The sequence below is a fragment of the Lipotes vexillifer genome, unplaced genomic scaffold (genome assembly GCF_000442215.2).
Source record: "Lipotes vexillifer unplaced genomic scaffold, Lipotes_vexillifer_v1.1 scaffold217, whole genome shotgun sequence".
NCBI classification, from domain to species: Eukaryota; Metazoa; Chordata; class Mammalia; order Artiodactyla; family Lipotidae; genus Lipotes; species Lipotes vexillifer.
Genome location: NW_006788200.1, coordinates 5,716,413 through 5,732,679, shown reverse-complemented (window position 1 = coordinate 5,732,679; position 16,267 = coordinate 5,716,413). Strand labels below are relative to the sequence as shown.

The 16,267-nt window shown below is 45.3% G+C and overlaps 1 protein-coding gene across 1 annotated transcript in view; it reads left to right on the top strand.

Moving 5' to 3' along the window:
* KLHL3 (kelch like family member 3) overlaps window positions 1-16,267 on the top strand; it is a 110,541-nt gene that overhangs the window by 33,742 nt on the left and 60,532 nt on the right. The window contains exon 4 of the mRNA XM_007461397.1: window positions 7,386-7,507. Coding sequence (XP_007461459.1) covers window positions 7,386-7,507 — 122 coding nt within the window. The remainder of the gene's footprint in view (window positions 1-7,385; window positions 7,508-16,267) is intronic.

Genomic DNA, 16,267 nt, shown 5'->3' with positions numbered 1-16,267 from the left:
AGGTGCAACTGATTTGACCAAGATGATCTGCGGTAGACTTGTCTGGACTTGGAGTAGCTCAGCCTTGAAATTTAGATCATCATTGGAGAGGATCACTGGTAAGAAACGTTTTATGAAAGTTCATAGAGGAGGTTTGGAGTTATTGATGCAGAGGCCTCTTTGCTAAGGATTAAACACAGGGGTGGTGATGCCACCTTGCATTGGGAGATGGTGTGGTGTCTTGGAAAGGGCTTTGGAGCCATCGTGACCTGACTCCAGCACCTGACCGGTTTGTAGGGAATTCACTTAACCTCTATGATCCTGTTTGCTTGTTTATGTGACTGGAATAACAACAATAAAACCATAATAACAATAACTAGGGAACAGATACAGGTAAGGGAAATAAGGCACCCAATACAGAATAGGTACTTAATAAAGTTTACTCTTATTATGTGTAGAGCACATCATAGTTTACAGAGCTCATGTGGATGTGTAGGGTGGCTCTGATACCAGCTGCCCTGATGGTGGTTAGGGTTGATATGAAACATCTCTGTTTCATATCAGGAAGGCATTTCCTTCCTGACTTGGTGCTCCATGTGCCTCTAGCTGAGCAGAAAGACCTTTCCAAGTGGAGGAAGGACGAGATTCCAGGGAGGTTGGGTGCTGGGGTGATATCCATCATTGCAGCTCTGCTGAATCCTGCGGCTACAGTTCTCAGAATCTCATTATCTCCTTTGTTTCTCACATAGCCTTGGCTTAAAGGCAGGGCCGGGAATGTGCTTACTTTACAGGAGACAGAGGTCAGCCTTTTGCAGTAAAATGGCATAGGCTGCTCACCTGCAGGAGGTTTAGCTGGGATTCAGGGACGTGACAGGGTATTTCTTTTTCTCATGTGATATTAACATGTGACATAGGTCTCAGCTTTAGCCAAATGAGTTGGCAACCCAGATATTAGGACTTAGACAGATGAAGGTTAGTGGTAAGAGAGTTTAATAACCATCTTAACACCCATGCAGGATCACTGTGCAAAGGATAAGGACCTTCTGTTTTCTTTTTACCCAGAGCATGAAATTAAATTAAAACAGTAAGGATTCAGCTGAGGAGTGAGGAAGAGTTCCATAACACAAGGCTTCCTGAATGCACTCTTTCTTCCCTTTGCCATACAACTTTGTAGGGGTGGTTGGTGGTCTATGTCTGGTCCTTCAGAAAGGCTTCGCAGCCACTCTACCATTCCTTTCTCACTCTTGAGGCTTCTTTGGCTGGATAATAGGGTTGGGTTTATACCAGTAATCTAGAGGAAGAGCCAGTGATTTCATAGCCTTCCTAAGTCTTTTGTGATGGTGAAAGGGTTTCCCTCCTGGTTCCTCAAGATGCACCTCCTCCCTCCTGTTCCCCCTTGGGCAATCTTCCACTTAAAAAGAGCTCTGTTGTACATGTGGTGTGCTTGCTATGTCGAGAACCATGACTTGCTTTCCTGGGCTCTTTATGGTTCTTGGAGACTTCTAGGTGCAAGGTCTTAAAGTAGAGCCTGAGGATTTAAAGAAGTTCAAGACACAGACCCTTAGTCCAGGCTGCCATCATCTTTCACCTAATTTACTGCAGCAGCCTTCTAATTGGTCAACCTGCCTCCTATTTTGTTCCCTCACCCCCAGCCCATTTTCTATGCTGTAGCTTTAGTGATCTTTCCAAAATAAAAAATCTAATGTATCCCTTACTTGCTTAAAGTCTGTCAAGGGCTCCCCATTGCCCTTAGAATGAAGTCTAAACTTCGCAGCATGGCCCACAAGGCCCTCAAGTGGTCCAGACCCTGCTTGTATCTCCAGCCTCCTCTCCCCCTTCCTCCCTTTTCAGGCTGTGCTTCTGCCAGATTCAACTTCTATGGTCCTAGAATAGGTCATGTTCTTTCTTACCTCTGGACCTTTACATACACTATTCTATCTGCCTGGAATATTCTTCCCTCATACTCACTGCTCTTCTGAACAACAATGACTCCTCCAGATCTCATGTTAGATCAGTGGTTCTTAACCATTATGAATCAGTCTGATGAAAACAATGGATTCTTTCCACAAAAAATAGTAAATGTGTGCTCCTGTGTGCTCATCATTTTGCATACAATTCAGGGTATAGGCTTCCCTGCTTAAGAACCTTTTAAGCTGAACCTCCTTTTCTAGCATTTAATGTACTTTGTAATTGTTGGTTTACTTATCCCTCTTTCTACTAGACTGAGCTCCATGAGGTCAGGGAACATGACTTGTTCACCACTGTGTCCTCTGGGCCTTGCCCATGGGGACTGTTTGATACATGTTTGTTGAGTGAATCTCAACTGCCCTTGAGTAGATCATGATCTATCTGGAAGAACAGGATATGGTGTTAACAGAGGACAAAAGACGTGCAAAAAATAGACCTTTTCTTTTTTTTCTTTCTTTAATTCAAGTATAGTTGCTGTACAATATTATATGTTACAGGTATACAATATAGTGATTACAATTTTTAAAGGTTATACTCCATTTATAGTTATTATAAAATATTGACTGGGCTTCCCTGGTGGCGCAGTGGTTAAGCATACACCTGCCAGTGCAGGGGACATGGGTTCGAGCCCTGGTCCGGGAAGATCCCACATGCTACGGAGCAACTAAGCCCGTGCGCCACAACCACTGAGTCTGTGCTCTAGAGCCCGCATGCTACAACTACTGAAGCCCCTGTGCCTAGAGCCTGTGCTCCGCAACAAGAGAAGCCACTGCAATGAGAAGCCCGCACACCACACCGAAAGTAGCCCCTGCTTGTTGCAACTAGAGAAAGCCCATGCGCAGCAACAAAGACCGAATTCAGCCAAAATAAATAAATAAATAAATAAATAAATAAATAAAATATTGACTGTATTCCCTGTGTTGTACAATATATCCTTGTAGCTTATTTTATACCTAATAGTTTGTACCTCTTCATCTCCTACCCTATATTGCCCCTCCCCACTTCCTTCTCCCCAGTAGTAACCACTAGTTTGTTCTCTATATCTGTGAGTCTGCTTCTTTTTTGTTGTATTCACTAATTTGTTGTATGTTTTAGATTTCACATATAAGTGATGGAAAACAGAATTTGTCTTTGTCTGACTTATTTTGCTTAGTATAATACCCTCCAAGTCCATCCATGTTGCTGCAAATGGCAAAATTTCATTCTTTTTAATGGCTGAGTAGTATTCCATTGTGTATATAAACCACATCTTTATCCACTCATCTGTTGATTGACACTTTGGTTGCTTCCATATCTTGGCAATTGTAAATAATGTTGCTGTGAACATTGGGATGCATGTATCTTTTCAAATTAGTGTTTTGGTTTTTTTTTTTTATGTATACCAAGGAATGGAATTCCTGGGTCATATGGTAGTTCTATTTTTAGTTTTTTGAGAAACCTCCATACTATTTTCCACAGTAGCTGCACCAATTTACATTCCCACCAACAGTGGTAGGAGGGTTCCCTTTTCTCCACATTCTCGCCAGCATTTGTTATTTGTGTTCTTTTTGCTGATAGCCATCCTGACAGGTGTGAGATGTTACCTCATTGTGGTTTTGATTTGCATTTCACTGATGATTAGTGATGTTGAACATCTTTTCATGTGCCTGTTGGCCATCTGCATTTCCTCTTTTCTGAAAGTTCAGAGTCTGAAGTGGCTGGGCTGGGCTGGGCCTCTTGAGAAAAACCAGCAGAACAGGTGTCTTGGGTTGACCTTGAATAGAGAAGGACTTATTGGGCTTATGTTCTGTTCTCTAGAAATATTTGTCAAAGTAGCGGAAGTGAGTGAAGGAGTAAGAATGACCAAGCCTTTGATGAGTTCTCCCTCTTTAGAATTATCAGAGTCTGTGGATTTATGAGATGTCAAAAGAAAGCCTCTCTTCTTTCTTTCTTTCCCTGTACCAACAAATATTTTTTCAGTGCTTGTCATATGTCACGCACTTTGTTAGGTGTTGAGGACAAGATCCCATCTCTCTTTGTTCTTGCTTACTGGGTAATAAGGATAAGTTGGCTCAGAATTTGGACATAGGCTTTGTTTGGGAATACTTTTATCAAAGCCATTAGTTAGGGTCAGGTTTAAATTATAGAGGGATTTATTAGAAATGTCATGAGGTCTAGAGTTAGGCCACGGTTCAGATCCCAGCCCTGCCTCTTACTAGCTGTGTGCAAGTGCCTCTTGATATGCCAGTTCTATAATTTGTAAAATGGAAGTAATATCTAGTACCTCCTGGGGTCGTTGCAAGGACTAAATGAAATAATGTGTGTAAACCCTGAGGGCCTGCATGTAGTAGCAACTATTATTACTGCCACTTTCAGGGTTTGTTTAAACTGATGTCTTAGTTTGGTGCAGTGATTTCTACTGGTTCATAGAGATATTAAATTGCATTTTATGAGTCCTTATGATTTATATAGGTCTCCAATTTCCTGTAAGGTAAATTTCTCAGAAAATACATGTCTTTGAGGCCCTAGGTTTTCTTTTTTTTTTTCATTTTTTTCCTTGCTTGTGGAGTTTTAAGTACTTAATGTAGAAATTAGAAACTTTTGATTCACATAAAGAAGCAAGAAAAAAAATCTCCCAAAGTCCCACCATCTAGAAAACTGTGTCTTAATGTTTTTTGGACATTTGAGACTGATGAAAATGATTTGTTCATCCCCTCAGAAAATCAAACTTTTTCCCACATATACAAATGTTTTCATGCAATTTCAGGAGTTTCCATTTGTTTACCCCCAAGTTACAAAACCCTAAGCTGACTCCCAAGCTCTAATTCCATAGAGAGAAAGCAATCAGGCCAGGCTCTGATTTCACATTCACTAAGGGCTTCTGAGTCTCTTGGTTCTTGCAGTCAGGTTGCTGTTTGCTCTTTTTCCTAAGGTCCAAGTTTTTTTTTTTAATTAAATTTATTTATATATTTATCTATTTTTTGGGTGTTGGGTCTTCGTTGCTGCACGTGGGCTTTCTCTAGTTGTGGCGAGCGGGGGCTACTCTTGGTTGCCGTGTGCGGGCTTTTCACTGCAGTGACTTCTCTTGTAGAGGAGCACGGGCTCTAGAGCGCAGGCTCAGTAGCTGAGGTGCATGGGCTTAGTTGCCCCACGGCATGGGGCATCTTCCCGGATCAGGGCTCGAGCCCGCGTCCCCTGCGTTGGCAGGTGGATTCTTAACCACTGCGCCACCAGGGAAGTCCCTCTAAGGTCCAAGTTCTTAAACTAAGAATTGGCTATCTTTGATAATCTTTTGCAATATAATTACCAACTGGACCTTTATTTGTGAATGTCTTAGTAGCTGTTTGGAGAGATGAATTTAACTTCTGATTTCCTTGCGTGTATGTTCTTTTTTTTTTCTTCTTCTTCTTTTTTGCGGTACGCAGGCCTCTCACTGTTGTGGCCTCTCCTGTTGTGGGGCACAGGCTCCGGATGTGCAGGCTCAGCGGCCGTGGCTCATGGGCCTAGCCGCTCCGCGGCATGTGGGATCTTCCCGGACCGGGGTACGAACCCGTGTCCCCTGCATCAGGAGGCGGACTCTCAACCACTGCGCCACCAGGGAAACCTGCGTGTATGTTCTTGTTTGTCTTAGAGTAAATTCAAGAAAGAGATTGTGAGAGCCTGTTTTATAGGTAGAGGAGAAACCCACCGTCTTTTCCTGTTTCCTCTTTGCCTCTTCGTCCTGTCTCAGGGCTCTTTGTGCTGAAGACTTTTCACTGGCTTCTACTAGAGTCAGAGAGAAGAGAGAACCAACTGGGGGTCTCTGGGCTACCTGATCTGGCAGCACTGGGAGCCGGCAACGTCTGGAATAGGTCCCCCACCCCCACCTTTCCTCCCTGTTCAGAGTCATTCATATCTAGAACTGTGTCAGGGTGGGAACTGGGGATTGGTGGAGGAATCATATGCAGTCCATGCAGCTTGGAGGTGGGCGTCTGCAGCCCACATGCTGTACTGTACTTTCTTTTCTTGGCTCTAGCGCACAGATTCCACAGAGAGAAAACAACCGCCCAGGCTCAGTTTTCACACTCACATAAGGACTTTTGAATCCCTGTTTCTAGTAGTCATGTTGCCCTTCATTTCAGTCTACAAAGACACATGTCTTGCCTGTCTTTTCCTTCTGAAATCAGCAGCCCTTGTTGAAGGAGCCTGGCTCTAGATAGAGCTGTGTGCTGTATAGAGAGGGCAGGCTGAAGTCAGGGGCCTCGGGACTGCACATGTGGTGCCACTGCTGCCCTAGTTCACAGACCTCTGTCTTCTCTGTTTTGGATTATTGTCAGGGCCTCCCATCTGTTCTCCCTGCCTCTGATCCAGCTTCTACCAGTATATCCAAAATTTCATTCAAAGACACCCATCTGTTGATGTCATTCCCTCGTTTAAAACCTTTCAGTGGTGCTACTCTTAGGATAAAGTGCAAACTCATTTGCATGGTTTGCTGGGGTCTGCAAGTCCTGGCCCCTATCTGCCTCTCCAGCCTCCTTCCTCTCACTGTCACCCCACGTACCAGCCGTGCTGCCCTCTCACTGTTCCCCACATTTATACTTTTGGCACTTTTCTGTCTTTGCACTGATGATTCCTGCATCCAGCTCATCCTTCCTCACCTCTGCTGCATGTGGAATACCCAGCTCAAATGTGACCTCCTATTAGGATGCCTTCCTGGATTCCCCAGACAGGGTTTGTTGCTCTATCATCTGCATTCTTGGGATTCAATACACCATAGTGATTACAAGTGTGGGGCTCTAGAGTCAGACTCCCTGCTTTCAATCCCAGTCTGGCCCCTTCCTAGATGTATGACTGTAGGCAAAATGAATTACCTACACTCCTGTGCCTCAGTTTCTTCATCTGTAATATGGGGATGATATTAATAACACTCATAGGTTGTTGATTAAAATAGGCAACAGTTTAAAGTGCTTAGCACAGTGCTTGGCCATAGTTAGCACTCAATAATTTTTTTTTTAAGAAATTGTTGTTCTACTGGTACTTTGCATATACCTCTATTAAGCTCTTATCATCTCATATATTTTTATATATCTGCCCTACTAGAACAGGTGCTCCTTCTTGAGGACAGGTGCTCCTTCTTGAGGACAGGTGCATATCTCGTTCACTTTCCCTGGCCCCCATGTACAAGTTTGCAGTAACTTGGTTGAATGGTTTATCATGTATAGATTTGCCTTCAGTGTGGAAATGGGCAACAGATAGAGTGGGGAATGCTTGAAATTGGGTTTGTGGATGATCACAGACCCAGAGTTGTTGTGACCTTGGTGTCAGCTGGTCTATCTTCCTCTGTGCCTGAGCCCTTCTGCTGCCTCCGGGAGCACAGACAGTGCTTTTATGTTGCCAAGACAGGGCAGGAGGCCATGTGAAAGTTAAGCACACCCTAGGCACCAAGTTCATGTCCATTTTGTTTTTGTTTTGAACTGTAGGTGACATGTCTGAGAGTAAAGCCAAGAAGATAGAAATCAAGGATGTGGATGGGCAGACCTTGAGTAAGCTGATTGACTACATCTATACGGCCGAGATTGAGGTGACTGAAGAGAACGTCCAGGTAAACTCAGCTCCAACTAATAGCTCAGTGTATTGTATATTCAGGGCCCACTGTTTTACATCATCATTTCTTTTAACCCTCACAACAACTCAGTTGGTAACTGGAGAGGAAACTGAAGCTCCGGAGAGAGTAGGTGACTTGACCTGGGTCACATGGCCAGGGTGAACGACCGTCAGACTCCTGCCTGCCTGACCACAGGACCCAGGTTCTTAACCACTAGGCTAAAATCCCTCTGAATGAGCTTGGGCTCCAGAGCAGAAGGTCTTTAACTCATGCTGGTTTAAAGTGTTGGTAAAGGAAGAATTAGAAGCCTGGGTGACCCCTCTTCTCCTCAGTCATTATCTCATCTCAGGGATTTTGAGTATTGGCTTGTGAGGCTGTTAAAAGTTTTTCTTGTCTCACTTGGTTCGTCAGCGAAATGCCTCTGAGCCTGTGGAGGTGCCAAGCACCAGGCTTGAGTGTCAGTAGGGGCATGTTGCTCTGAGACATGTTGTCTGTGCCTTTTCCTCCTTTCGCCGCCCTGCCCTCATCCCAAGCCATCTGGAGACTTGAAATAGGAGCCAGTGAAGACAGTGCTTCACCCAAAGGTGTGGATCTTTACTGTGGGGATGTGAGACATCAGCGTCATGCTTCAGGAGGGAAGATGGTAGAGGGTGTGGCCCACGCTGGAACCCTGTGAGTCACCAGGCCAAACACAGACGCAGGATACACTATTTCTTGGCATTGAGGATTTTACTATTTAATTAAAGTCATGGAAATTGTATGGGATATGGAGGTTTTTTTCTTCCTTTTTTTTTTTTTTTTTTTTTTTAAAGAAAAATTTCCCCTTACTTAGGTGACAAAGCCGATACCTCTCTGGTGACCAAAATACCTATTTCCCTTATCCAGAACACCATCCCCTTTTCTAGGATTGAGGTATTTGGGAGGCCGAATTGATAATCATGTATTGATTCCATTTGGCCCAGATGTTTGAGTGCCTCTTACATGCCAGACACTTTATTGGGCACTGTGTTTGTACCAGTGAGCAGAGGTCATTCCATTGTCTGCTTTCATGGAATTTGTGGTCTAGGGGTGAAGATGGACACTCATTAAATAAGCACACAAGTAATGTTTATGCACAAATTGTGATAAGTCCTTTGAAGGAAAGGAACAATTTGGATGAAGGAGGGAATCTAGGAAGGGCTCTTTCAGGAGATAAGATTTGAGCTGAGGACTGCAGGATGAGTGGAAGTTAGCTTGGTGTGGTGAAGGGTACTCTGCTGGGGGTGTCAGGGCACAGGCAGACTGAGGGTCTGAGGCACCCTGCATTTGGGCCTGCACAGCCTGCCCCAAGGTACAGACTGCTTTTGTCTCTGGCCCCTAGACAGACTTTTGGGTGGCATAGTTTCTACAGTGATCTGGTATAATCCTCCCCTGCCCTTTTAAAATTGAGGTTTATTTTATACACAGTAAAATGCATAGCCATTCCATTATTTCTAGTCTTTCCCATCCAGAGTGGAGTGGGCGAGGTCATGGTTACATACTAGGTCTAGCAGCGGAATTTAAATAGCTGAATGACTTTTGGGCAGTAACAGTAAGTGCAAAGTAATTTAGTATAAAATATGTATAGGGCATGTATGGAAAAAAATTTTTTTAATGGGTGATAGTGATTTCAAATCACCATGACATTTAAATTCATTTAGGTACTTTTGAGACTGATATAAATATTGAGATTCACAAAATGCCAGAAATTACATCCTTTCAACTCTAATGAATAATGCTAGATGTCAACCTAAAAATATGCAGGGATAAATAATTTTAAAAAATCTTGCATTAAGGTATATCAGTAACTCATTAATCGTACAGTGTGCTAGGCAGAATAGTAGCCCCCAAAGATGTTCTGTCCTAACCCCTGGAGTTTTGTGAATATGTTAGGTTGAATGTCAGAGGAATTAATATTGCAGATGGAATTAATGTTGCTAATCAGCTGAACATGTGATGGGAGATTAACTTGGATTATCCAGGTGGGCTCAGTGTAATAGCTAGGGGTATTTAAATCGAAGAGGGAGGTGGAATGAGAGAACTAGAGCGATGTGACCTGGCAAGGATTCAGTTTGACGTTTCTGGCCTTGAAGATAGGGAGGCCATGAGCCAAGGAATGTGGGTGCCTCTAGAAGCCTGAAGGGCAAGGAAACGTATTCTCCCTCAGAACCTCCAGAAGGAACTCACCTCTGCTGACACCTTGATTTTAGCCTGGTGAAACCCATTTGGGACTTCCAACTTCCAGATGTAAGAAAATAAATTTGTTTGTTGTTTCAGGTCACTAAAACAAAACAAATACAAACAAACTTAAAACACTGTTTAGGGGAGATTGTAGAATTGTATAATTGGAACCAGCTTTTTTCTCCCTTTTCTACATGTGTTTATTTAATAACCTTTTTTTCCCTGTTAAGTACAAAGTGTTTACAAGCTTAGATAGTTAGAAGATGTTCCATTCTGGATCCTTTTTGCCTGGCTGGGTATTTATCTTTGCAACTTTGGTCTAACCCAGTGGTGGTCTCTACAGCACCAGTTACCTTAAGGCAGGTAGCAACAGATAGCGTAATCGGAGGACTCTGGAGAAAATGGCGTCACCATTACTTTAAAAAACTACTTTGTAGGGGTCGGGGGGAGGGAGCCAGCGTGAAGACGTGCAGCTTCAGAGGGCATGCAGAACTAAAGATGAGGCAGGAATCAAGTCTGAATGGAGACCTGGGTCCAGGCCTCAGCTTTGACGTTCATTCACACAGTACTCTTATTCTTGCCTTTTCCCACTGCAGGGGGTCAGTCTCCTGACTGTAAAGTGAGGGCATGGGACTCAGTGACCTCTGATCAGAGAAGACTCTTACTCTGCCAGCCTCTGGTTTCTTCTGCTTCCTTCCTACTAGAGCTTCTCTGATACCCTCCCTGACATCCTGCCTCAAGGATCAGTTTTCTCATCTGTAAAACAGGAATCGTAATAGTACCCATTCTGTTGGGTGGTCATGAGTTAGACTGTCTGCCTTCAAACCTTGACTCCACCATTTTCTAGCTGTGTGACTCCAAGAAGGTCCTTAACCTTTCTGTGCCTCAGTATTCTTGTCTGTATTATGGGCATAATAATCGTACTTAACCTCATAGGGTTGGCGTGAGGGTTAAATGAATTACTATAGGTAAAGCACTTAGAGGAGTGCCACTCTGTGCCAACAGACAGTATGGGCACAGAGAGCACTGTGAACACAGAAGCTTTTTCATCAAGGAGCACATAGTCTGAAGGTGGAGACAGGTGGCCAGGCAAATGCGTGCCCTCCAGTGTGGTAGGGGCCAGGGTGGAGGTACCCAGGAAGCAGGCAATGGTCATCACCCCCTTGATGAGGATGGTCAGGGCAGGCCTCACTGAGGAAGTGTTGTGTGTGCTGGGTCTTGAAGGAAGGTCTGGGAGGTCAGGCCTGCCTCCTCTTCCACCTGTCTGTGTCCCTACTGGCGTGTGAGCCCCAGGAGGGGCCTGTTGTATTCATTTGTATGTGGGAGTAGGGAGGGGGCTGCATGTGCAGGGGCTCCCCTGAGAAGCACAATGTGGAACCTTCAGGAAACTGCATTGTTTGGAATCAGTCAGATATATGAACTATTTTCCTTTTTCTCCCTCACTTTAAACTATGGTTTGGTCAGGGGTGACCTTGGGGGAAAACAAAACAAAAAAGTTGAGAAGAGAAAGTTTAGATCAAAATGTGGTTGCTTCTTACTGCCCTAATGTACCTGCTGAGAGTTGCTCACAAGCTGTGAGGACCGTGTGTGTTGAGGATTTGGTGCACTGAGGCTGTGAGCATGGAGGCACCTGGGGAAACAAGGGTCAGAGAATTGGGGCTTGGTTAAGTGACCGGGAGATGATGCCCTAAATTTCCTCCCAGCCACACATACCTTGGAGAGTCTGAGCTGCCCTTCTATGGTGGAGGTAACAAGTCGTAACTGTTACTTATTGATACTCATTGTAAGACAAACATGTGTTGATTATTTCATTTAATTATCGTAACCATCACTAGAAGGTTGTACTATGATTCTTCTCTTACAGTTGAAGGAACTGATGCTCCAAGGGGTTAAGTGGGTAGTACCCACGGTCACACAGGTAGTAAGGGGTGGAGTTGGGGTTTGAATCCAGCTCTCTCCAGCTCACTGTGCCCTGTTGATGTGGTCAACTTGAGTTTCTTGTTAAATGAATGATCAGAATCTTGACTTCAGCTCATCATAATTAATAATAATAAAAACCAGTTTAACTGACGAATTCCTATGCACCAAACAGTGGGTTAGCTGCTTTAAATGTATTATCTCATTTGAGCCCAACAACAAGCCTTTAAGGCACTACTATTATTTTCATTTTACTGTTGAGGAGTCAGAGGTACAGAGAGGTTAAGTAATTTGCCTTTAGTCACATGGCTGGTAAGTGGAGAAGTCAATATTCTAAGTGACACTATACTTCAATAAAAAATATTCTAAGTGACACATTTAATCACAGTACTGTTTTGCTAGCTCTCCTGTTCATCTATCTGTACACCTCTCTCTCTCTCTCTCTCTCTCTCTCTCTCTTTCTCAGTAGATTTTTATTTAGCACTATTTCTGTGCCAGGCCTCATGCCTGGTGCTGGCAGAGGCAGACCCCCTGCTGTGTGGTGTGGGCAGAGGCCCTGGGCAGCCTTGCCACCTGGCCCTCTGGCTGGTACCCTCCCTCTGTGCATGGCCCTGCCTCTCTGAAATTCCAGGAGTAGGTGCATTCTGAGGCAGGGCATTTCCTTTTGTTTTTGTTAAAGGAAACAAAACTCTGTGACGGGATATCCTCTGCTGTGTTTTCATGTTATCCGAGGGAGAGGAAAAAAAACAAAACAGCGCCTGCATGCGAAAAATGGAGGGAAGCCATTTGCAAGCTGGAGGGGAACCTGTAAACTCTCTGCTGAGGGTCATTCCAGGGCCTGTTTTCCCAGAACCAAAATGCTGAGACGGCAAGAGGCAAGCTGAAAGCTTTTAACCCAGGGTCGTCTTCTCTTCCTGCAGCGATTCCAGCCAACTGCTCCTTCTCAGGTCTCAACCTCCTTCCAGGGGCCAAGCAGCACGGCCCTAGTGATTCCACCAGGACAGTCTTGCTTCCAAGCTGAGGACCTGAGTTTGGCCTCTTGTTCCTAATCTTGTTACTGCTGCCGCTTGAGGGAGTCGAGTTGCAGGCAAGATAAGAGAAGAGGAAATCCTCTTTTAGCCCTTGTTGTGGGAGAGGGAAGCAAAGACCACCTCCTGGATGTTTTTCGCTCTCTTTTCTTTTGCAGCCTCTGGGGATTTGTGTTGACTCGCCTTGTGTGCAGCCCCCAGAGCCCTACTGGACCAGGCCCCCGTTTATCCCTGAGACTCAGTATTTGAGCAGTGATACATCCTCCAGCCTCTAAACCCTCCTCAGCATTCTGAATCCCTTTGCTTTTCTTCATGCCTTCCTGTATGAAGCAAGTGGATCGCAGTATAAGATCAGAGAGAAGGGAGGGAAGGGGCAATTAGAGAAACCACTAGCCCCGCTCATTTTGGGAAGTCACCTTGGGAATGCTTTCGGGCAGAAGTGGACCCAAAGAGGATGGGAGGAGGGCGTGTGGAGAGGTGGAAAGCCTGATCATTTTTGTCTGCTAAGTGGGTTTTGTGAACAGTAGGAAAGTTGAAAGCTGTGTGGGTAGCTCTATCCAGGGAGGTTCTAAAAACTGAAAGTATAATCTAAGGAATGTGTTCAGAAAGTATTTATTATTTCATTTCTTTGGATGGTTGTCATGAGCTTGAAAAATTAAGCCCCAAACTGTGGCTGTCTTTGTGGGCGAGAAGAGGGCAGGGAGGCGGAGGAGGCGTGTGTCCCTGGCGCGATCTCGCATCTTGGCTTGGCGGGGATGCAATCTGGGGGTGGATTGGACTCTCAGAAATTCCTCCTCTGCGGACCTAAAGGGCTGCAGTCCATTTCGGCCTCTAATCACACCTGACCCTTGGGGGCTTGCCATGCCCGAAGTAGGGTGTGTGCTGGACAGCATTGGATTACTCCTCTCCACCAGGGTTTCTTAGTGTCACTGGATACAAGTTTCTGGTCTCTGGGGTGAACATCCAGCCCAGTTTGCCCAGGAGTGAGGGCTCTCCTGGGACACAGGACTTTGAGTGCTAAAACTGGCAAAGTTTCAGCAAACCAGGATGGTTGGTCAACCTATGGCCTTAACTCTAGGGTTTATAGCTGGTGCTGGTCGGGGCGGGTGTCATGGAGGTCATTTGGGGGTTTGGAACACGACTTTCCATTCCTGATATGTATTCAGCAAGAATGGTTAATGGTTCTCCACTTAACTCTCAGGGAGAGACTAATCTGGTCCTGGAATCTGTTTGGCGAGGCTGAGCAAGCTCACAGGTTAATTGAGTTTCCCAGTTTATGGCTGCTCCGTGGGGACGTGGCTGTCTAGTGGGGATGGAGCTCAGGTGGTCAGATTTGGAGCCTGGCTATGTTCACTTATGGTCTCAAAGTCTCCAGAACGGGTGATCTTATCTTTTTCCTTCTCTGGAATGAATCAGTGGTTCAGAAAATACCAAGGACAGGATGGTAATTTACTGCTGTATTGCTGGGGACATAGGCTAGTGGAAGAGAGAGGGCAGAGGAAGGAGAGAGGAGATGTTTTCTAGAATTTGGCTATTGTGAGGGAGAGGTTTAAGCCTGAAGGTAGGAAGAGCTTCCCTTTGAGAGCAGGCTTTTAAGCTTGGGAGCAGGACCACTGTTAGTGGAGGCTCTCGGTGGCATCTGTGTGTGGGCAGGAATGAGGAAGGGTGGCTAACTGCCCCAGTTTTTGCACTGAAAGTCCTGTGTCCTGGGAAACTCTTCGGTCCGGGGCAAACCTGGATGGCTGGTTACCCTAGTGGTGGGACAAGGCCCAAGAATGGGCAGTGGGGCAGAGATTTTTGGCCTTAGCCCATAGAGGTGAGGAGAGCTAGAGATGAGGCTCAGAGCTGTTTTGGGAGACAATCAGCCTCCAGAATTTAAATCACTCAAACAAACAAAAAACCCCAAAACTTTTGTAGAGCCCTGAGTCAAGAAATCAGATGCATCTGCAGTCCTTGTCTTCCTGGGCAAGCCCGTGTGGATGGGAATGCCTGGAGTCTGGCTGGCCCAGACACTCTCCCTGAGAGTCAGGGGGGCAGCTGAGAGCAAAGGCCCAGGACACAGGGGTTGTTTTGGGGTGAAATGGATGCTGGGGGTCCCTGAGCGATGCAGTCTCAAGCCAAACTGTTCTGCTCTGATTTTTTTTTTCTGAATTTCTTTTTGTTAAGTCACTCTCAGAACATCTACCCCTTCCACAGGGTCGGGAGGGAGGGGTAGCAGAGCTGGTGTCAAGAAGGACTCTGACAACGATCATGGTTTTTGATCCGAGGGCAGGCTTTGGCAGCTGTGGCAAAGTCCTAGGGAGCTTGACCAGGGTTGACAGTCTGAGCACCCATCTGGCCTGATCAAGCTAGTCTTCCCTGGCTTTTAGGAAAAACACATGCACACACACCTGAGCAGGAACTATTTCTGTCTTCCAGGATACAGTACAAATACTCATGTGTCTCATGACCTTTTAAAAGGAAACTTAGCTTTCCTTTTGCTGAGAATGTACTCAGAAATGTTCTTTATTATTTATCTGTTGGATGGGAGAGTAGAGTGTGTCTGTTTGAGTCCCAATGGATTTGGGGATGATGCTCTTGTTCCAGTAGATGATAAACTCTGTAAGATCAGGGGTCTGATTTCTCTTGCTTACCTACCACTGAATCGCAAAGGCTGGCCCACAGGTGCTCAGTAATTAAATGGTGAATGAGCTTGTGAACAAGTCAATAAAGACCTTTGAGTGAAGACAGTAGCTAATGGCTGTAGGGCAGTGGTTCTAAAGTTGGCTATACATTAGAAGCACCTGGGGAACTTTAGCAATATCTCACTGTCCAGGCTACACCCCATTCCTATTAAGTTGAATCTTTGCGGGTGAGACCCAGGCATCAGTATTTTAAAAATTCTCCAGGTGATTCTCCAGGTAGGAGGACCAATTTGTCTTAGCTTGAGCTGCTGCAACAAAATACCACAGAGTGGATGGCTTACACAACAGAAATTAATTTTCTCACAGTGTTGGAAGTTAGAAGTGCAAGATCAAGGTTCCAGCTGATTTGAGTTTCTGGTGAGGGCTTTCTTACTAGCTTGCAGAAGGCCACCTTCTCCTTGTGTCCTTGCACAGTAGAGAGAGAGAGAGAGAGAGAGAGAGAGAGAGAGAACTCTGGTATCTATTTCTTTTCTTATAAGGGCACCAGCCCTGATGGATTAGGGCCCCACCCTTCTGACCTCGTTTAACCTATCTCCAAATACCGCCCAAATTTGGGGTTAGGGCTTCAACATATAAACTTTTTCAGGGGACACAAACACTCAGCCTATAAGGGTCTTGTTACTCAAAGTGTGGTTCATGGACCAGCAGCTGCAAGCATAGCCTGGGTACTCATTCAAAATGGAGGCTCTTGGGCCCCACCCTAAACCTACTGAGTCAGAATCTGCATGTTAATAAGATCCCAAGGAGAATTCATATATACATTAGCCACTGGGAGGCACTGCTGGGCTGTAGGGAGACAGAGAATCTGTTGGTGCTTAGGGTCCATGAAGTGGAGAGTAGTGGGGACTAAGGCTGGGCTTGCCTCAAAATCTAGGCCGAGGGCTTCCCTGGTGGCGCAGTGGTTGAGAGTCCGCCTGCCGATGCAGGGG